At 40.3% G+C, this 22,859-nt stretch overlaps 1 protein-coding gene across 1 annotated transcript in view; it reads right to left on the bottom strand.

Annotated features, from left to right (window-relative positions):
* The window catches only part of ADCY5 (adenylate cyclase 5), a 951,006-nt gene that overhangs the window by 263,198 nt on the left and 664,949 nt on the right, over positions 1 to 22,859 (bottom strand). Inside the window, exon 10 of the mRNA XM_078682034.1 lies at positions 2,855 to 2,942. Coding sequence (XP_078538160.1) covers positions 2,855 to 2,942 — 88 coding nt within the window. The remainder of the gene's footprint in view (positions 1 to 2,854; positions 2,943 to 22,859) is intronic.

Genomic DNA, 22,859 nt, shown 5'->3' on the forward strand with positions numbered 1-22,859 from the left:
GGCATTTGTTAAGGGCCAGCAGGAGTCAGAAATAAGAGAGCCCCATCCCCGCCTGCCCGTTGTTGCCAATCGAAAGCAGATAACAACGTGCAGGCACTGCTGAAAGTGTCCCGGTGTTTGGAGAGTACACCAGGACGAATTCAGCATCTTTATCAGTGGGACCCAACGTCTTGGCAGGGTGGACAGCGTCCACCCTGTGAAAAAAGTGGGTGGACGCCATCCACCGCCGTGTACCCCCGATCATGCCCAGGTTTCTCCACATACTGAGCTAACTCTCTCTGTTAATTTACTAGCTCGTCTACCTGTGGTAGCGCTTGAAATAAGAATGTAGCTAGGTCATGGAATTCCCTTATGTCATCTAGGCATTCCAGACATAGCAGTTGATCTCTGGCTCGTGTTAGTGGCGACGCAACATTAGTAGTTACTAAATAAATACTTCAAACCTTTCTCGTGTGAAATCTGCCTACTTAAGATTTGTCGACGAGTGGAGGAAAAGGCATCACAACGAATCACTATGAATCTTCGGCAGCACACCAAGCAACAGGGACAAGCATTTTCAAGGCCAGCTTCATCGGAGATTATCGGCTCACGTGTCTCCAGGTTTACGGATTCTTACTTAGGTCGTCTCCGGTGAGTGCAGTCCCTGGGTCAGATCCAGAAGGCTGCAGACGAGGGCGGCAGCCTTCTAGTCTTGTCTTTGCCTGCCCTGCGTGTTGTCCAGTAACTGACCCGTCTCATGCACAGAAAATGGAGTGTGTCAGAAGAGTGCCTGATCTGGTGTGCCTGACTCACACAGAGTACATCACACATGCATGGCGGTACAGTAATCCTTTGGAATTCTCCTTCCCTAAATTCTAAGTTTCCCCCTGACTTTCTTACACTACTCAAAAGCCTGTTTAATTTCTGCCTAGGCTCTTTACTTTTTATTCTGCTATGGAGACATCCATCATAGTTAAAATACACATTAATAATCTAACCAAGCAATCAAAGACTCACATGCCTGAGTTACCTGAGGTCAGGGCACAAGTCGAGGGTACCCGCAGGAGGACGGCATCCACCCACTATTTTCACAGGGTGAACGCCGTCCACCCTGCCAAGAAGTTGGTCCCAACTGAAAAATATGCTGAATTCGTCCCAGTGTAATTTGCAAACCCCTGGCCACATTCAGCAGCACCTGCAGGTTGTTGTCTGCTTTTGATCCGCAACAACGTGCAGGTGGGGAGGGGGCTTTCTTAGTTCAGACTCCTGCTGGGCCCATAACGAAGGCCGAATCTCAGGGGTCATCAGGCCTCCTTTTGTTTGAGTCTCCTGGCTGGCAGCAGTCAGGAGCCTCACACCTAGAAGCAAATGCAGCAGAGGGGAAACAAAGGCTCACACATTGGCTGCACTTCACACATACTTAAGAGAGACAGCTTTTCACTTTCTTCAGACCCTGTTTAGGAGATATGCATGCACTGTAAGAATGTCAGATGCATTGGTCTTTCCCACTATTTACTCAAAATAAATAGCATTTATATAGTGCTTACTACCCCTGAGGAGACGTTGTAATAATTTAAATATCACTATTTTTTCTTGCACAGCACTATGGGTAGAGGAAGTTTATGATGACAAAAGGCAACATTGTTTTATGTGTAGCTTATAAAAGTGTGAATCTTCAGCTTAAATCAGTAGTGTTTCCTTGTATACTCGAAATGTGCTCCAATGTACTCATGATAGACATGTTAAAGATATATGTGATGGCTTAAGATCTGATGTCATTTCTTATGATGTCACCTCCTGTGATGTCACGCGCCGTGATGTCACCCACTCTGATATCACTTGCATATTGTTTAACTAGGTTGGTCCCTCCACTTCTTTTTTAGGAGTTGTGCCCTGCCTGAGGTCTACATGCCTAGCGGAGGACATTGCCTTGTATATAAAGTGGTGCACCCGTACAATCTTGAGTCATCTGCATACGCACTATCGAGTTCAAATCAACAGGTCCTACCAGGTGATTGGCATGCATTTTTCTCGGTTGCCGTATAATTTTTGAGTAGGTTGTTGTTGCGCATGGTCTGTTGTGTGTCAAGACTGCGCATAAAGCAAACACAGAAAGCTCAGATTGCTTATGAGCGAAAGCGAAGTTTAACAACGAGAAGTTTGTTGTGGGCGAAACCCTGGTGACGGGCAGGGCTTTAAGTGGGCCGGGTCCTGCCGGTTCTCAGCACAAGCAGTTCCAAAAAGCAGGTGCTGAGACTGGTCCGTATCGGGCTCTCCATTTTTGCTCTTATCCTCAGGGTGGAAAAAAATCTTAACCCTACAGCAATACCACCGTTCACTGCCTTTGATGTATCTTCGAAGAGACTCGTTATAGTTCTTTCACTGTCTCATAATTTCACAACTGAAACATTTTCCATATTCTATACAACTAAGCCATACTTGTTGCTTATTTAGCTTATGCAACTAACAACCATTGAGAAAGCCAATCGTCCTGGTTTATTGTAGGTGTAATGTTACCTGTTGTATTATATATCTGGGTGCCCTGACAGCAAAATACCAGTCGTGTAGCACACTATGCAAAGCAGAGCTTACGTGTTTTAAGCAACACCCTTAATTACATCGGCCATGCCTCTTAGGGAGACCCCCAGTTTTTCCATTCCCCTTAAATCCCCAGTGACAGGTATTAATAAATAGAGTGAACAGATGCAGTCTACATAAGATGCACTGGTGGAAGGGACGGGGTGAAGCATCTGCAAAATAATGAGGAAACTACGCTGTGCACACAACAATGTTGATGCTATCTATACTCAACACCAATAAATACCGGCCCCAGTCTCTGCACACACAAGGCACGGGTAATGATGTCATCACTCACCTTCACGCAGGAGTAGATAGCTGAAATAAATACCACCGCTGTCAGCAGCAAAAAACAGGTCAGGTAAAATCCCAGCATAAATGATGAGCTGAAAATAGAGAATGATGGTTTTGGTTATACTGTATTAGCAGGGCGCGCATTTTCTTTCTCTTTGTGACAAGCGTATAACAATGACAGACAGGGTATGGCGTTTCTATCTATTCGGCCATCACTCACAGGCAGACCGTGTCTGGTACCTGGATGGAACAGCTGGCATCTTACATAATTCCACATTACACTGCTGAAAGCTGCATACAGCAGCTGTTTTTAATGAAACAAACAAAAAAAACCATTATTAGTGACGTAGTAGAATAAAAGCACAAGATACGACTCCATATTTCTTGTTCCTCTGTAGGTGGTGTGTCGTACTTTGTTCCATTCTCAACTAGTCAGACCCTTCTAGTTGGATTTGAAGCACATGTATACAACTGGAATATTAGCTGAAGGAGGTGAGAACCCACATCAAATAATAAAAACAATCCTTGTCAGGGTGGACCCCCATTGTTAATAAATAAACCTGTGCTTAACAACTGGTAGCTTGACGCAAAAGCAGTCAGGCTTAACTTAGTGGCAATTTGTAAAGTATTTATGCAGCACTCAAACAGCAATGAAGTGAAAACACAACACAAGAAAAATACCAAACCAATTTAGAAATATAGAATACATTTTTAATAAGTAAAATTACACCAAAATGACAAAAATCCAATAGGCAGAACCAGAGAAATGCATTTTTAAAGTGTGAATAAAAATAGCACCAAAAAGCACAAAACCTTCACCATAGTTATCTGGTTGTGTTAGACCAGATTAAAGTCAAAGGGTAAGGCAGACCGCGATGGAGCACAGATTGGATACAGGGACCAGGTTAATCCCAGTGGAAAGTTTACCTTCTGACTTAGAAACTTTTTGGTAGAAAAAGTGGTTTGACTAGTTGTCAGCAGGGCAAGCTGGATCTAGACCAGGGCTCAATAATGGCAGGTTGCTGAAGAGAGGGACCCGATACGGTCATCGATGACAGCAGAAAACCTCTGAGCAGACTCAGTTTGATGTCTGTTTCCAGGTATGTTTTGACGTCAACGGCTTGCTGCTTGCTGATGGTCTCAAAGAAGCCCTCTACGTTCGGACTTACAAAGTTTTCAGGAAGTCAGAAATCCTTTAGCCAGGCAACGCAGCAAGTTATATCTGACTGGTGAGTCGACGTCTTCCACTCAACGATGGTCCCAGTATCCCACCAGTTCTCTGGAGTAAATGTTGTCAAAACATTTTTAAGTCACCGTTTTGCAGTTTAGTCAGGAGGAGTGAATCAGTCAAGGGTCCAGACCCTGATGGGGGTGCACCAGTTGGGGGTTAAGACCCACTTCAACAGAGGCCAACAGCAAGGCCCAGGTCCAGATGGTCAGCTAGGCAGTTGCAGGGAGAGAAGTATCTGGAAGCTTGCTGTGTTCCTACAGCTCAATAGGAGGTCCGCCAACTGACACTTGGAGTCACGTCTGGGGTCCTGGTCTCAAGACAAGCAGGTACAAGCTTCCTTCAGGTTCCTGACAGCGGTGAAGTTATTCTTCCGATCTTCACAGGTTCAGGAGTGTTCTGAGGAAAGGTCTTCGGGCCCACTTTTATGCCCAATTCCATCAAGTGGGTGGGGGGCAAGCCTTTGCCAACCCCCTAAATGAGTTCTGGTCAGTTCCTCTACTCTGGCTGAGTTTGGTTCCAGACTGACTAGACTAGGGAAGGCAGGCCTAGGTGTGAGCTTTACCTGTCAGTGACAAGGTAGGCATCTTTTGAAGTTCAGGAAGGGGTGAGGTGACACTGGCATTGAAGCCTTTCGCATTAAGGCAGGAAAATTAAAACTTTAAAAAGTGCATTTTCCAAAATGGCAATATTTGACTTTGTCATTAAAAAAATTACTATTAAAATGGATCCATGAATAATCTGTCTAGCAACTCCGAAGCTGGAATTTAGCACTATAAGTTGGTATAATGAAACCCATTGTTTTTCTATGGAAGGGCCAGCCTTGGCACAGTGAAAAATGACTTTGTAGGTATTCCACTGCCAGGACATGTAAAAACGTTAAATATACACGTCCTACTTTTTAAATACCATGCACCCTGCCCAATGGGCATTTAAGAGCTATCTTTGACATTTTTTTTTTTTTTAAATGAAGGTTTAGACCCCAAAAGGTGTATTCTGTCAGGTCGAAACAGCAGCTTAAAACTGCATAACAGGCTGCAGGGGCAGGCCAGCAGACATGTTTTATAGTCCTACTTTAGTGGGTGGCACCATGAGTTTGGCAGCCTACTAGTAGCGTTCAATTTATAGGCCTTGGGTACCTGTAGTACCATATACAAGGGACTTACAAGCACATTTAATGTGCCAACTAGGAATATAGAAATGTTACTATGTTCAGAGAGCCTTTACCATTTGTTAGCAGGAGTAAAGTGTGCAGAGTTCTATGGCCAACAAAAACAGATTCAGTAAAAGAAGGCAAAAATCTGGGAGAATGACATGCAAAGGATGGTCATGTCTAACAGCACGTGAGTTGAGGAAGTGTTGCAAGTGACGTTTTGCAAATGAGTGGATGCTTTGCAGATTACTTGGGGTGGGCATGGTCTATTAGACGGAGGGCAATTCTCTAAAGTAAATTGATTGGGGTATTTCTTGTGGTTTCTGTGCAATCATGCATCAAGGTTTTTCTGATTATTGTCTATGTCTGCACAACTGTTTTAAAACTTTTGTATAATCAGGACACAATCTTTTAATGATGTATTTTAAATGTATGTTTGTGCTTTTATGAGTATAATCCTCGAATAAAGCTTTGATGATGATGATGATGATGCTTTGCAGATGCCTATATAATTAAATGGGTCACATTTTGGTCACTGTACACAGTTAAGGACAGGACACATTTGACCACGCTTTTCGTTAGATTTTAGAGATTGTGTTGGCACTTGAAAGATAATCATTTAAAGTGAAAAAAGCCAAAAATGATATGAACAGGTTTTCACTAGTTTGTTTCTTCTTTCAAAATATATAAACTGAGTAATCCAACATAGACCAAGGTCCAATTTATTTCATATTTTTAGGATCACCATTGAATGCGGTAATGTGTTTCATTTAGATTTATAGTCTTTAAATGTAACTTATATGGCCATTCTGACTATATGCCATCTGTTCAATCAATTGTTATTTATTCAAACAGAGAGTAACCATACATTAATCAGTCTTAGTCTGACTCCAATAGGCACAGTTCAGCCAGAATTGTAAGGCCATGTATCTTCTAAAAGGCATAACCAGAAATGTAGTAAGACAGATGTGCCCAGACAACAGTCCAGCACTGGTTGTGATGCAGGGTTCAAGCTGTACTTCACTGATGAGACCCAATAAGACTGCAATTAGTGAACGCTGCTTGTGTTCCCATTCAGAAGGGGTTCCCTGTCTGGCGTGCACAGTGGACAAGAAATTATGTCCGGAACGTAGCCCAAGTTATTTCCAGTGACTAAGACTTTTACGAACAATGCAATTGTCATTTTAGTTGTTCTAACAAAAAATGCTAATCAAGGAAACATAAAATAAGCTGCAACATGCATAAATAACATACACCTAGCTAAACTACACTAATGGGGAAAGTTCTGCATGATTTTATTCTCATGAACATGAACAGGCAATACCAAGGAATTTGCTTATTTTGGTTGGTGAACCCATATTTACTTGTTATCCCTATGAATACTCAACTTTGGTTCATGTGATCCAGATCCATGCCAGATTTTTTGGCTAAAGCCTAACTGTGTGAACAGCTCCCATTTAAATTCCATTTAACGTAAATGTATACTGCATTAATGTTCTGAAGGTTTTTCATGGACCGGGCACTCAAGAACCAAATATTAGACACCAATGTTTTGGACAAATCTCTTGCATTGGGCTTGAATTTACTACTCAGAGTTTTCTAGCAGTTCTTGGTAGGAGCTATTTTTAGTGTTGCTGATTCGACTTTTATTGTTCCTCTTGTGTTCAGGAGACTAGCCTACACTGCTTACAAATTCTTGGCACTGCCCAAATAGTATTCTCAAGCTGGCAAGGTAAACCCTATAATAGGAAATACCACCTTAAGAAGCTACAACAAGATGGGTGACAGACCAACAAACACAAGGAAGCTCCATCAAACACGTCTTGTGCGTAGGCTCAGTTTCAGAAGGATTAGAATTACAGATAAACCCCTGAATATCAGCAAACTGGTCAAATGAGGAATTCATATTATAGAAAATGGTGTCCAAATGTCCCATAAGTTCATTAACATTTTGGAGAGGCCACAAGCGCAATCCAGACAAAGACATCTTGAAAAAAGCAAAATCAGACCCACTCAAGGAGGATGGGTGTGATACCAAGAGGTAGAAGCCCTTGTGCCTCTAAAATGTTAATGATGTCTTAGCTTAACCAAAGGAAATGCTTTTTTCCACAATTAGGAGCCACCGCGCACTAACAGAGCTATGACCCCATACCTACATTTGTGCTACCTACTGCTTCCATGTTTGCGCAGTGCACAGAAATAGTAAGTATATACAGTCAGTACCAGGATTGGCATCCCTGGCCACTGACCTTAACAGTAAAGCATTTTGTGGACCCCTCCCCAATTTGGGTCTTACTCAGGGATCTATAGAACGTTTGGCGAGTAAACATATGCTATGCCTTGGTTTAATCTACTCTGGAACATTCACTTCACACAATTTCCTATCCCCAAAGCACAATGAAAGATCCTCATTGTTCAGTATGTGTAGTTTATTACGTAGGTATTCTGCCATCCTGGTGTACAACATTTCCAATGTGTGCTGCCTATAATGCCTCCATGTACAAAGAACTCATTGAAAAAAAAGCTTCCATCAGAGTGGCTTTATAACATTTCAATAACATTGCCATGAAACGGATGTGACATTTAACTATTGATTTAAAAGATTAGTCACAATTGAGAACAATTATAAGAATAATTGAGGAAATTGAGCAAAATAATGTCTTTATATTGTTAACCATTGCAGTTCCTGGTGTTGCTTTTTAGGTCAAGCCTTGGCAGTGCATGCGCTGCTCTGCGAGGCATGCTGCCTTGAGGTAGGGACTTGAAGCTGCGCCCACACTCCATCCACATTTTTCATAGGCTTGTGTCATTGTCCACTGTAAACTGTAGCGGTACATTGGTCTAAAGGCTTAGTAGCCCCTCCTTCGTACCACCTTGTCTCATTTTGTAACCTCCCACAGCGACACCCCATTACGTATGTTGTTACTCTGTTACTCTGTAGGATTTAATTACAGCCTCCAAGCACTATTTTCTCAAATAGCATTGTCCTGCCTGCTGTTGCCTTCAGGACACGTGTTTTCCTAATGCTTATTAAAATTATAATAGCACACATTTTCAATGCAATAGGTCTCGCATTTGCAGGAGTTTAAGCTATTGACATTGAAAATGATAATGCCTTTTATTTATCTGTTTTAAAAACAACACATAAATTAAAGCGTTGTCATTTACAGTGCCAGGTCAAACTATCATAAATGCGAGACCTATTGCATTGCAATTGCTTGTTAAAAAGGTAAATGCCAATTCTGCCCCACAAATGATGCTTATGGATCTTGACCTGGAGACATATTCTATTGTAATTCCTAGGATAATTTTACTGAATATTATGTTGTGAACTGAGAAAATACACTGATGAAACGTACAGTAGATATGTGATCTTCGAAGAAAGGGGAAATTGGGTATGATATAGCAGATAAACTGGTGAGCCCTGTATGTGACACATAAAATTGATTATGACAAATTTGAGAGAAAAATTTCAAACTATCACCAACTGTGCCAACTATATGTTGAAGAATCATGAGAAACAAATCATGAGATGACTTAGTTACTGCATTGTAAAAGTATGCAGATAAATTGTAGGGTAGATGGAAACATACATTAAGTAATATAGGTTCATAGTTTAACCCGTTTCAGTTGCTAATTAAATGCATATCAATCAAAAGGTAAATGTAATATAGTTAGGCGTTGTAAGATTCCTAACCATTCTTATCAAAATAATGATGTGTGTGAAGAATTTGATGAAATCTAACATGCATTTAGAGATATTTATGTGTGGTAATTAAAGGTTTCATTCTAAAACTTCATATTTTGCATAAGTGAAATTGTGCACCAAGTAAAAGGGAGAAAAGGGTGCTACACATTTGTACTAAAACCAAGTGCTGTGAAATGTTTTGGGAATAATCTTCCTATATATACTAATGTGAATCACCAGAAACAAAATTAATAATTTATGCTTTGAAATATTTTACACGTTTGTACTTTAAAAATGTAACAATTTGTCATGGTTACACATGCTATTTACAACAAAACCAAAATGCTTTATGAGTGCAAAAAAGTTGAATGAAATAAATAAGGTCCCAAAAGGTTACAAATTAAACGTATATTTCCATTATTTTATAGTCTGTATTTTATGAACCAAATTCAATTTAGGCCTGCAGTTTCCTTCCTTTGCTCGATTCTGTTCTCATGGAAAGGCTTCTTTATACTGCTTGACAATCACCTTATACGAACTGACCGATGGACTGAGTGGTCTGACCAGATGAGGTGATCCAGGAGGTGTCCACCCGGAACTTGAGAATTATATTATACGTTGATTCGATGGAAAGAGGGGCTCTTGCTCACTCATGGAGGCACACATCGATTCTCCTTACTTTGGAACTTCCTCATGGACTCTACTGGCTTTCCTTTCAGCTGACGCAAATGCTGTGTGCACTATGACTTTTTTCCCTTTCATGAAAGAGTACTTTTGAACTTGTTTTTGTCCCTTCAATAACTTTCCCAGAGTTATGGCAATTATTGGCAATTCAGATTTTGAATTGACTATCTTGTACTCTTACGTCTTAAATGCCTGATATTGATGTATTCACTCCTCTTAATATTTTGATATGAATAAAACTTTAATTTAATCCTGTTTCTGTCCCTCCGTGATTTGACTCCAATAATTGATTGTGCAGTCCAACTGAGTGCGGAGGGCAGATCTTAGTTCTGCATACCCCGAACTGAATTATTGGTTTGTATGATCTTAGTTCTAGCTGTGATAATACTTTACTTGTGTAGCTTGGATCTGAGAGTTATGTACATAAATGTAATTACGAGTTTGTAGGCCAGTTACTCAATTCCTGGTCCTCATTGGATAACAGGAGTCAGATCCCCTATGTCCAACCCCTCTCTGCATGAAACAAGATTCCTCGGAGGACCAAGCGAGTGAGAAATAAGGCGATTGAGAAAATAAAAAGTTAACGATCAAAGATGGCCCAGTGACGCTACAACCGATAATTGTTAACATTTTAAATTCATCATAATTATGTATTTGCCAGTAAAAGTTGAAATCTCAAGTCATTACTTTTGTCCAAATAGATACATTGTTGACAGTCCAGCTATTCTAGACCCCACTTGTAGACTTAACAAGAAAGTTGCAATGTGTTCTGTCCTTATGAATAAGAAGCTATTCAAGTATGATGTCTGTAATTATGTCTGTAAGCCCCCTTATTTTTAGGTTTCCTCTGCTCAGCGCTTGTGATATGCTTTCAAAATCGCTTGCAACAAAAAACAAAATCTTAAAAAGTGCATAGAGCCACCCATTACTTACCATTGGCTAGCTCTAACGTTGCTCTCGGATCCTGTCCTCTTATTGGTCCCAGGCTACTCCTGCTCTCCGACTTCCTCCTAGGCTTCAGAGTATTAGTCCAATCAGTGTAACTTTGACCGAGTGCTGCTTCCTGTGGCCAGTGTCTTCACACTGGCCGCAGGTACTCTATTTAAAATTTTCCACATGCACTCTATAAGAGTGCATGTGTTGGGAGTCCTCTCCATGAAATTGAAATGAAATGAAATTGGGATTTGTAAAGCGCAATAATACCCGGAGGTGTCTAGGCTTGGCGGCTCAGATCTGAAATAAGAGCCTGCACAGGAGCAAACAAAAGAGATAGCCACTACATGTTGAACAGCAAGGTTTTTAGTGATTTGCGGAAAACCATGAGGTTGTTTTCTGTCTTTAGACGTATTGGGAGTGAGTTCCACAGCTTCACTTTCCCAGCCACAAAACTTCTCCCTCCCCAAAATGCCAATTTGACTTTGGGGACTGCAAGATTGGCAAAGATAGCAGAGTAGAGCTCCCTGCCAGAGAGATACCATTGAAAAGTGTTTGTCAGGAAAGCCGGTCTGAGTCTATGGAGTGCCTTGAAGGCAGTGCAGAGGGCTTTGAATTAGATCCTACTTTTTACTGGAAGCCAGTGAAAGGAAGGTAGAACATGTGCTACCAATTGCTGTTTGGGGATATCTACAGCAGATGAGCTGCTGCATTTTGTAGGACCTGCATTTTAATTAGGAGGTGGGTGCGTATGTTCAGGAATAGTCTGTTACAGTAGTCCAATCTGGACAGTATGAGTGTTGTCACCACAGCTTTCTGGAGTTCTAACGGAATGAAGGGAAGGAACTTTCTGATGATTTTGATTAAAAAAAGATACAATTATGATGCAGGGATGTGCACCATTGGTTGAATTATTGGTTACGTGCTTTTTCCGTGCTCCTAGGTATCACTCACTACTCTCGAGTGATTGGAGAATAATCTTGGTTTGCAGAACTTTCGTTTTTAGCTCTGTCTCCTAGGGCATCAGGTTATGCTGATTATCCTGCTATGATTGTTTACAAATTGTATTTCAAAAATGAATCTTTTCTCGTAATTGATATTTGAATAATAAAGTTTTATTCAATCGTTTCGTGTTTGGCTTAGATGTTGTTTTCACATCTCATTATTTATCCATTATTATTTCTGGATCCTCTTTTTAACAATTCGAATCATCAACTGAATGTCTTTATTCCCAATGCATTTCGGCGCGCTGCGCCTTTATCAAGGGATCATTCTGTTAAAAAACAACAATAATGCATTTCATTACTCCAATCTTTTCATGCCACCTCATAAATATTACACGTAATTAATTCTGAAACTTTATCATTACACAACTCGCGGCTGTACCTCCTCAAAACAACTGTATATGTGCACGCTTTTAACCTTTTTTATCGACATGCTAGCATATGTTTTCGTATCTCCCCCATAACGTTTCTTGAAAAAACCTTTCAATTGTCTGGCTAAACATTTCGTACTACCGGCAAACTTGCATTGATTGTTTACATATTATCTCACCCTATACTGCAATAAAGTTACTATCTCAATACCGTAACTGTTTAAAAACGAGGGGTTAAGCTCTCTGTATAGTGTGGTGAGACCTCCGTGGAGAGCAGCGCTTACCGTGTTGGCGTTCTCAGGCCGTTTCTACACTCTGTGCCTGCTGGGAGTGCTGTTAGTAACGCGTGCGTGTTGTTCGTATATTTAAAGGGACAGTGCTTTCCTATGTACTTAATCTACTCTTAAAGGCGCAGATGCAGTTTAAACACTTCAATACAACGTTAATCGATATGTCATATATTCCACCCAATAAACATGTCAGATATTTTCTTTTCTTATTCACAAATAACAAGCAAATTCAATCCTTTCATTTAACCCTTTGGGTTTCATGGTCTGTAAAAAATAAATCCAATGGTTCGCTCTTTTGATCAAAGTTTTCCTATTGTCTCTTCCTGGTACTTTGTCCACCTGTTCCAAGATGCAGGCTTTCAAATCATCAATTTGGTGTTGTGCCTCTACAAAGTGTGTGACTATTGAAGATTTTGTCATTTTGGTTCTTATGTTGCTTTTATGCTCGTTGAGCCTTACTTTTAATTTTCTTTCTGTTTGTCCCACATACTGCTTCTCACACGGACAACTTAACAGGTAAATAATGTTTGTGGAATCACATGTTCCGTTTACTTTCAAACTTACCAAATTACCACTTTGTGTGTGGCGTATATGTTCGCCTTTCATAATGTTTCCGCAATTGTGACAGTTTAAACAGGGAATTGTTCCCTTATATTTGGTGGGGGGTCCTTTTTTGGTGTTTGGTTTAAGTAGTTCGCCAATATTCTTGGACCTCGTGTATGCAAAAAGCGGCTCTTGACTAAATTGCTCTTTGAAATCCGGTTCAGTGGCTAGTAATATCCAATGTTTCTTTGTGATTTTTTTGAAATGGTAGCTCATGGTGGAAAACTTACTGACGCATGTGATGCGTTGATCTTCTTGAGAACTTCGGGGTGCGAATAGTTCTTTTCTGTTTTTTTGCGCAATTCTTCCCTTGGCTAGTTCTAATATGGAGTCTGGGTATCCTCTATTTTTGAATCTTTCCATCATGGATTCTGATTGAATTTTTAGTTGCTCTGGTTCCGAGACTAGCCTTTTTACCCTCATCAGTTGAGAAAATGGTAGATGTTTTTTAAGTGATGGAGGATGAAAGCTGTTAAATTGTAAGGTATTGTTTCTGTCAGTGTCTTTTCGATATAGATTCGTTTGAAAGCCTGTCGGGGTCTTTTTTACTTCTACATCCAAAAAATGGATTTTGTCTGTGCTAATTTCCCATGTAAACTGAATTCTTTCGTCTATGTTGTTCAATGTTGAGATTTGTTCAATCAATGTTTCAGGCGAACCTACCCATGCAATGAAAATATTGTCTATAAACCTAGTGTATAGAAGAAGATGACTTTTCCATGTTGTTTTTTGTAGGATGTGTTGTTCCTCGAAGTTTTTCATGAAAATGTTAGCGTATGTGGGCGCTGCTGGATTTCCCATGGACGTTCCGCTTTTTTGGAGAAACCACTTTCCTTTGTAGCTGAAATAGCTATGCATTAAGATGAATTGTACCAGTTCCAACAAAAATAGTTGCATTTCTGAATCATATTCACTTTCTAGTAGTGCTTTTTCAACAGCCTCTAAACCCAAATTGTGGGGTATCGACGTATACAAAGATTTCACGTCTATTGTTGCAAGTGATATTTGTGGATTATCTTCAATGTTGATCTCTGCTAGCTTTGTTAAAAAATCAGTGGTATCCTTAATGTACGATTGTGCTGCCATTGCGCTGGATTGCAAATATTTATCCACAAATTTCCCTATGGGTTCTTGTAAGCTGTTCCTTGTAGATACTATTGGTCGACACAGTGGTTTTTGTTGGTCCTTATGAATTTTCGGCACCATGTAAAAAGTTGGACTTTTGGGTATTCTTGTATAAGGTATCTTTTTGTACGTTCCTCTATGGTACCATTGTCTACTGATTTCTGGATGATTTGTTGCAAGGTTTTTTTTATTTCTTGTGTGGGGTCATTATCAAGTTGCATGTACAGATTTTCATCGTTTAAATGCTCCATCACTTGTGTCTCATAGTAAGATGTGTCCATTATAACAAGTGCGCCGCCCTTGTCTGCCTTCTGACAGATAATGTCTTCATTGGTGCTAATGGTCCTGATTATGTCCTGCTGTTTTCTCGTCAGGTTGCTGTATCTCTTAATTCTCTGAGTTTTGAGGTTTTGTATGTCTTGTTTGCATAGTAGCTCAAAAAGATCTATTGTCTTATGGCTTACTGGGGCCATATAGGTGCTGGTCACTTTTAATCCCTTGAGTTGATCTTGGTCTTGTTGTTTCTTCTCTGTGACCACATTGTCAAAAAAGTTTCTCAGTCTTAATTTGCGTGTTAATTTAAACAAACTAGTGTCTAATTCCAGAATATTCGTATCTGTTGTTGGGACAAATGATGTTCCCTTTTGCATCGTGTCCAGTTGTATGGAGGTAAGTGGGCATTTTGAAATGTTGATGACTAAGTTATCTGCTGTTTCTTCTTGTCTTTTTTGTCTGTCACATTCCTTGTTTGCGGTAAATTTCTTTCTTTGTCCTTTTCCCCTCCGGGGTCTCCCCTTTCTTCCTGGCCTCTCTCTAAAAAAGACTGATCAGATGATGTAGTCGCTACATTTTCTTGAGCAGGTTCTTGCCTCTTTTTGGTTACACTCGTTTCACTTCCTGTTGATGATGTATCTGTTTGTGATCCGTGTCGTGATTGTTGCCTTCTCTTAGCATATACCTCCGCCCATGAGTATACCTCTTCCAACTTGTAGTCTAACGTGTCTCTCCTGTATTTCCTTATTTTTCTATCATTTACCTCCTGTGTGTGTTTCGCTAGTTGGCTTTGAATGTCAGAGAGAATATTTGTTAGTTCTTCCGGCGTAATAAGTTTGTTCAATTCCTCTTTAGTATTATTTATTTCCATGTCGAGTTCCTCCAATATTTTGGATAATTCTTCTATGATTAAAAGGATAAGATCAAGGCTGCATTTGTTTAATATTTCGTACCACTTGTCTGTAAATTGTTTGGTATTTTTACAAAGAGATGGTTTGAGGGATATCCGGAGGCCTCTCGGAATTCTTTGTGCTTTGTGGCATCTGATCATGGTGTTGGCGTGGAGACGTTGGTTGATCTGTTTGCGGGTTAAATATAAAAGTTGTCTTACATGTTGCTCTTTGTTTTTTGCGGTGGCAAATTCTGTCGTATCTGCTTGAATTAACGAATATATTCGAGCGCTTGCATCAGCTGTAAATGCAAACGTGTCGGCTCTGAGGTCCGTTAGTTGCGTGATTTCCTCAAATTGCATATTCTTTATGTACGTGCCACTATCCCCGAGTAGAAAGTTAAATGATACAATTATGATGCAGGGATGTGCACCGTTGGTTGAATTATTGGTTACGTGCTTTTTCCGTGCTCCTAGGTATCACTCACTACTCTCGAGCGATTGGAGAATAATCTTGGTTTGCAGAACTTTCGTTTTTAGCTCTGTTTCCTAGGGCATCAGGTTATGCTGATTATCCTGCTATGATTGTTTACAAATTGTATTTCAAAAATGAATCTTTTCTCGTAATTGATATTTGAATAATAAAGTTTTATTCAATTGTTTCGTGTTTGGCTTAGATGTTGTTTTCACATCTCATTATTTATCCATTATTATTTCTGGATCCTCTTTTTAACAATTCGAATCATCAACTGAATGTCTTTATTCCCAATGCATTTCGGCGCGCTGATTTTTTAACAAAGCTAGCAGAGATCAACATTGAAGATAATCCACAAATATCACTTGCAACAATAGACGTGAAATCTTTGTATACGTCGATACCCCACAATTTGGGTTTAGAGGCTGTTTAAAAAGCACTACTAGAAAGTGAATATGATTCAGAAATGCAACTATTTTTGTTGGAACTGGTACAATTCATCTTAATGCATAGCTATTTCAGCTACAAAGGAAAGTGGTTTCTCCAAAAAAGCGGAACGTCCATGGGACATCCAGCAGCGCCCACATACGCTAACATTTTCATGAAAAACTTCGAGGAACAACACATCCTACAAAAAACAACATGGAAAAGTCATCTTCGTCTATACACTAGGTTTATAGACAATATTTTCATTGCATGGGAAGGTTCGCCTGAAACATTGATTGAACAAATCTCAACATTGAACAACATAGACGAAAGAATTCAGTTTACATGGGAAATTAGCACAGACAAAATCCATTTTTTGGATGTAGAAGTAAAAAAGACCCCGACAGGCTTTCAAACGAATCTATATCGAAAAGACACTGACAGAAACAATACCTTACAATTTAACAGCTTTCATCCTCCATCACTTAAAAAACATCTACCATTTTCTCAACTGATGAGGGTAAAAAGGATAGTCTCGGAACCAGAGCAACTAAAAATTCAATCAGAATCCATGATGGAAAGATTAAAAAATAGAGGATACCCAGACTCCATATTAGAACTAGCCAAGGGAAGAATTGCGCAAAAAAACAGAAAAGAACTATTCGCACCCCGAAGTTCTCAAGAAGATCAACGCATCACATGCGTCAGTAAGTTTTCCACCATGAGCTACCATTTCAAAAAAATCATAAAGAAACATTGGATATTACTAGCCACTGAACCGGATTTCAAAGAGCAATTTAGTCAAGAGCCGCTTTTTGCATACACGAGGTCCAAGAATATTGGCGAACTACTTAAACCAAACACCAAAAAAGGACCCCCCACCAAATATAAGGGAACAATTCCCTGTTTAAACTGTCACAATTGCGGAAGCATTATGAAAGGCGAACATATACGCCACACACAAAGTGGTAATTTGGTAAGTTTGAAAGTAAACGGAACATGTGATTTCACAAACATTATTTACCTGTTAAGTTGTCCGTGTGAGAAGCAGTATGTGGGACAAACAGAAAGAAAATTAAAAGTAAGGCTCAACGAGCATAAAAGCAACATAAGAACCAAAATGACAAAATCTTCAATAGTCACACACTTTGTAGAGGCACAACACCAAATTGATGATTTGAAAGCCTGCATCTTGGAACAGGTGGACAAAGTACCAGGATGAGACAATAGGAAAACTTTGATCAAAAGAGAGAACCATTGGATTTATTTTTTACAGACCATGAAACCCAAAGGGTTAAATGAAAGGATTGAATTTGCTTGTTATTTGTGAATAAGAAAAGAAAATATCTGACATGTTTATTGGGTGGAATATATGACATATCGATTAACGTTGTATTGAAGTGTTTAAACTGCATCTGCGCCTTTAAGAGTATATTAAGTACATAGGAAAGCACTGTCCCTTTAAATATACGAACAACACGCACGCGTTACTAACAGCACTCCCAGCAGGCACAGAGTGTAGAAACGGCCCAAGAACGCCAACACGGTAAGCGCTGCTCTCCACGGAGGGCTCACCACACTATACAGAGAGCTTTACCCCTCGTTTTTAAACTGTTACGGTATTGAGATAGTAACTTTATTGCAGTATAGGGTGAGATAATATGTAAACAATCAATGCAAGTTTGCCGGTAGTACGAAATGTTTAGCCAGACAATTGAAAGGTTTTTTCAAGAAACGTTATGGGGGAGATACGAAAACATATGCTAGCATGTCGATAAAAAAGGTTAAAAGCGTGTACATATACATTTGTTTTGAGGAGGTACAGCCGCGAGTTATGTAATGGTGAAGTATCAGAATTAATTACATGTAATATTTATGAGGTGGCATGAAAAGATTGGAGTAATGAAATGCATTATTGTTGTTTTTTAACAGAATGATCCCTTGATAAAGGCGCAGCGCGCCGAAATGCATTGGGAATAAAGACATTCAGTTGATGATTCGAATTGTTAAAAAGAGGATCCAGAAATAATAATGGATAAATAATGAGATGTGAAAACTACATCTAAGCCAAACACGAAACGATTGAATAAAACTTTATTATTCAAATATCAATTACGAGAAAAGATTCATTTTTGAAATACAATTTGTAAACAATCATAGCAGGATAATCAGCATAACCTGATGCTCTAGGAGACAGAGCTAAAAACGAAAGTTCTGCAAACCAAGATTTGATAAAAAAGAAGCATGAGGTGGTCATGGCGTTAATTTGCCCCTCAAAAGATAGTTTGGACTCAAAAAAGACTCAGGGGTTTTTCACTTTATTGGTCAGAGTGGGAATCTCACCCATTTCCTGTGGCCACCATTTGGGACCCCAGACAGAAGTATTGTTTCCAAACAGGAGCACACCAGTTTTTCCAGCGTTCAGCTTATGGCAGTTTGAGCCATGCACAAGCCAAAGGATTTTATGAGCAAGCAGACGGGAGTAACATAGAAATTAAAGAGTGTTGGACTCAGTGAAGAGCCATGTGGCACTCCGCAGGGCAAGGTGAACCAAGACGAGCTTTGCTCTTTGAGTTCCACTCTCTGTTCTCTGTAAGTGAGAAAGGATTTTAGAAGGGTCAGTGCCTTTCCCCTAACTCCCATGGAAAAAAGGCACCTAATAAGGTGGTTGTGGTCAACCGTATTAAAGGCCGCCAAGAGGTCCAATAGGATCAGTGCTGTCTTCCTGCCTCTATCCAGAACCTCTCTGATTTCCTCCGACACATTTATCAGAGCCAGCTCAGTACTGTGTTGACTTCTAAAGCCATACTGCGCACAGTCCAATAACTTGCTATCCTCCAAGAACTTGGTAAGTTGTGTATTCATGGCCATCTCGATGATCTTAGCCGGCATTGGAAGCCATGAGATAGATTGGTAGCTGTTCACGTCTTGACTATCCAAACTAGGTTTTTTCAATAACAGGAGAATAGATGCCTTCGTCCAAGCAGTCGGGAAGTATCCCACAGAGAGCATCTGATTAAAAATCCCTGTGAGGAAACTGGCCATCAGTTCTGGAGCCAGATGGAGTATTTTAAGGGGGAAGGGGTCCCAGGGTGACCCTGATTGCATCTGACTAATATAGACATCACCTGAGTTACTGATATGTTATTAAAGTTGTAATGGCAAGGGATTGAGTCAACTGGAGAGGCTCACTCACAGGAAATCTCGGCCTTGGGAATGGAGGGCCTGTCAGGCAACATACCTCCTGCTCCTTGGACTAAGGAAACAGAGTCTACAACTGTTTTTACTTTTGCTTGAAAGAAGGATGCTAGCTGGTTACAGAACTCTTGGTTTACGCCGTTATTTTTCTTGGTAGGAAGTTTACTTAGTTTTTGTACAGTTGAGAAGAGTTCTTTAGAGGAGTTGAGAGAGGATCTTATCTTAGTAGAGAAATATTGTTGTTTACTAGTAAAAAAATATCTTTATACTCTGCCATTGCTTTTTTGTAATTGATTTTGTCATTTGTTTTATAGTGTGAGCGCCACTTCCTTTCCAGCCTTTGACATAATTGCTTCTGTTGTCTCAGGCTTTCATCAAACCATGGTCTGGAATGCGTTGTCCTTTTAATATTTGCATATTTAGCTGGCGCTAAGGAGTCAAGGTTTCTAGTAATCCAGTTATGGTATGTTGTTGTGGCCTCATCCAGATCTGCAGGAATCCCTGGTCTCGTGAGGTTCAAATTTCGGCCAAGGTTTTCCGGATTAATTTTATGCCACGGGCGTTTGACTATTTTGATTGAAGAGGGAGGGCCCACCTCAGCTCCTAGCTCTGGACAAATACTAAACAACACTGCAGAGTGGTAAAACCAGGTGTTATGTTTATTATACGTGTGTCCCTTACAGGACACCTTACTGAATGCGCTCTCGTTAGTGTCCCTGCGAGGACACCGTCTCAGCAGTGAGGTCACCAGCTGATAACTGTCAGAGATGACAGTTACCAGCTGATCGCCGAGCCAGCTGCAGCTTCGCTCTATGTCTGGAGCATGCGTGTTGGTTGATATTAAACTAGTTAACAACTCACTAAGTTCCAGTTTTCTTAATAATACTGGCGACGAGGACCAACACGCACGAACCCACTGAGGTAAAAAAAAAAGAAAAGCATTCTATGGAAATCGTCTCCGTTGACAAAGTAAGGAGGAAGCAAGCTGAAGAAAAGTAACCTGAAAGCGCATTCAAGAGTGGCCACATGAAGAAATATTTTGATGAAAATGAAGAAATAATTAGACGGAATACACAGTGAGTGTACTGACGCTCTGGCCAAGTATGTTTTAATGATGCGAAAAGGAAAATTTAACGGTGAAAACAAGCGGCGCTAATTACTTTGATGCTGAGGTAACCAGGCATTTTAGAAATAAAAGAACTGCACGTTGTTAAGTAATCTTCAACTGTCAAACCCAACGGTAAAAACTGACGGCCGCAGCTGTGAACTATCAGTGAGCTGCTGAGGTGAATCGGAGCTGTGCACCACGTCATCACGTCTTTACGAAGTCGACGTTGGCGGCCATTTTAGGAGTCAATGAGCAATTGATTGTATTCTCTGGTCTAGCTCTAAAAAAAAAAACGAAAATGAGGAAGTGAGCTCAGGGAGCAAGCCTACGCGATCAAATCTTTTCTCTTCAGAAACCGGAGGAGCAGATGTGCATCGGAGCAACCACTGGTTTAAGTGAAAAACGCTAAATTTCGATCCAACTAAAAACTTTGAATATTAAAGCAGCACACAGTGACTTCTTTCAGTGAAAACAAAACGTACATTGAACTTTAGCACAATCCACCTAGCTAAAGCATAATATAGGTTATTAAGGTGTAGTAGTGCATTACATATAAAATTATTTTCAGCAGGCATTACACTATAAAATTACAATGAGTGACTTAGCCACCGGTTGCATTTGGAATCTGTCACCCCCTGAGTCATTCCTGCGTGCAGGTAGTGTACCAGCTTTGAAGTGGGAGGAATGGAGGGACTATTTCCTCAATTATATTTCCACAATTGAAGAAGATGCTGAATTAAAACCTGAAAAGAAGTACAAGATGTTAATGCACAACTTGGGTGCAGGAGGAATAAAAGTATATAATTCCATAAACAAGAAAACAAGGGGTGTAGATGATGGTGATGTGTTCTCCAACGCCATCGATGACTTGAACGCTTACTATAAACCCACAGTTTGTGTTGGGGTAGACAGATACAAATTTTTCCATAGGAAACAAGGGAAGGATGAAACAATAGACGATTATGTATCTGCGCTAAAAGACCTTGCTATTAACTGTCGTTTCGGAGGTCTCCATGATGAACTAATAAGGGATCAAATAGTAATGCAAGGGTCAAACGAAAACATTCAAGACAACCTTTGGGCAAAGGGTGAGTACCCATTGCAGAACATAATAGACATAGCTAGGAAAGCTGAACTCACTGGACGTTGTGCGAAAGCTGTGTTGAAGGATGATAAAATTAAAAAAGAAAGTGACCATGTCAGCAAGGTGTCTGATCATAAGGGTTGGAAAGACAACAAGCAAGCTGTAAGAAAAAAAGACACCATCCAACCCGAAAGAAGGCAAGAGAAACGGGGTTAAGGATATTGTTACCGATGCCTAAGCACTGCACACATGGCGTATGATTTCAGATGCCCGGCCCGCGAAGCTAAATGCACATTCTGTGGCCTAATTGGACATTTTAACAAGGCGTGTAATAGGAGAAAACCACGACATGTAAAGGCAGTAGTAGAAGAGGAAGACAAGTTCAATGAAGACACGGATGAAGACATCAACATGTACATCCTCAACATAGACGACGATGAAGTGGAGGTAAAGGGGACTGGAAAAGGGGCTAAGACCAAAAAACCTATGTGTACCATGACCATTGGGGGCGTGGAAATAAACATAACAGCGGATTCTGGCTCACCTTACACTATTGTGAATGAAAAGGTCTGGGAAGCAAAATTTAAGGAAGTAATCGGTCGGAGACTCAATAAACCAGACATCATCATTAAATCATTCAACGAGAAACCCATTGAGATATTGGGTTACAGGAGTCTCAGGTTCATTTTCAAGAGCAGAGAAGCACAATGCAAACTTTATATATCAAAAGTAGGTCCTTCTGTGCTTGGATGGATGGACCAAGGTAGTCTGGGAATCAAGCTGGATCCTAACAGCCATGAACCTGTGCTCAGCATGTCAGACACCGACGACTACGCAGGACAAATACTGGCGAAATTTCCTAAGGTGTTCAGTGGAAATATCGGAGTACTCAAGGGATATCAGCATAAGATACAATTGAAACCTATCACCACACCCACAGTGCACAAAGCGCGGAACATACCTTTTGCTATAAAGGAAGAAGTAAAAAATCAACTTGAGAAACTGCTAACTGATGGAATAATAGAAAGGGTGGAGGCCTCTGAGTGGGTTGCACCACTTGTCGTAGCGAAACGCCCCAACGGAAAACTGAGACTTTGCATTGACCTCCGCGATCTTAATCAAAACATCATTGTAGAGCAGTACCCACTCCCTAAAATAAACGAGATGTTGTCCACCACCAAGGGAGTAAAGTGGTTTACCACCATCGACCTAAAATCAGCGTACCATCAGGTCCAGCTACACCGGGACAGCAAATCTTTAACTACTTTTGTAACACCATTCGGTTGTTTCAGGTTCACTCGCGTTCCTTTTGGGTTAGCTTCAGCCGCTGCAATGTTTCAAAGACTGATGACTAACATTTTTAAGGACGTCACTGGGATACTGATATTCCAGGACGACATACTGGTAATGGGTAAGTCTAAAGAGGAACATGACAGTCGGGTTGATCAAGTCCTGGACTTATTGAACAAAAAGGGTC

This window comes from Lissotriton helveticus, chromosome 3_1, assembly GCF_964261635.1.
Source record: "Lissotriton helveticus chromosome 3_1, aLisHel1.1, whole genome shotgun sequence".
NCBI lineage: Eukaryota > Metazoa > Chordata > Amphibia > Caudata > Salamandridae > Lissotriton > Lissotriton helveticus.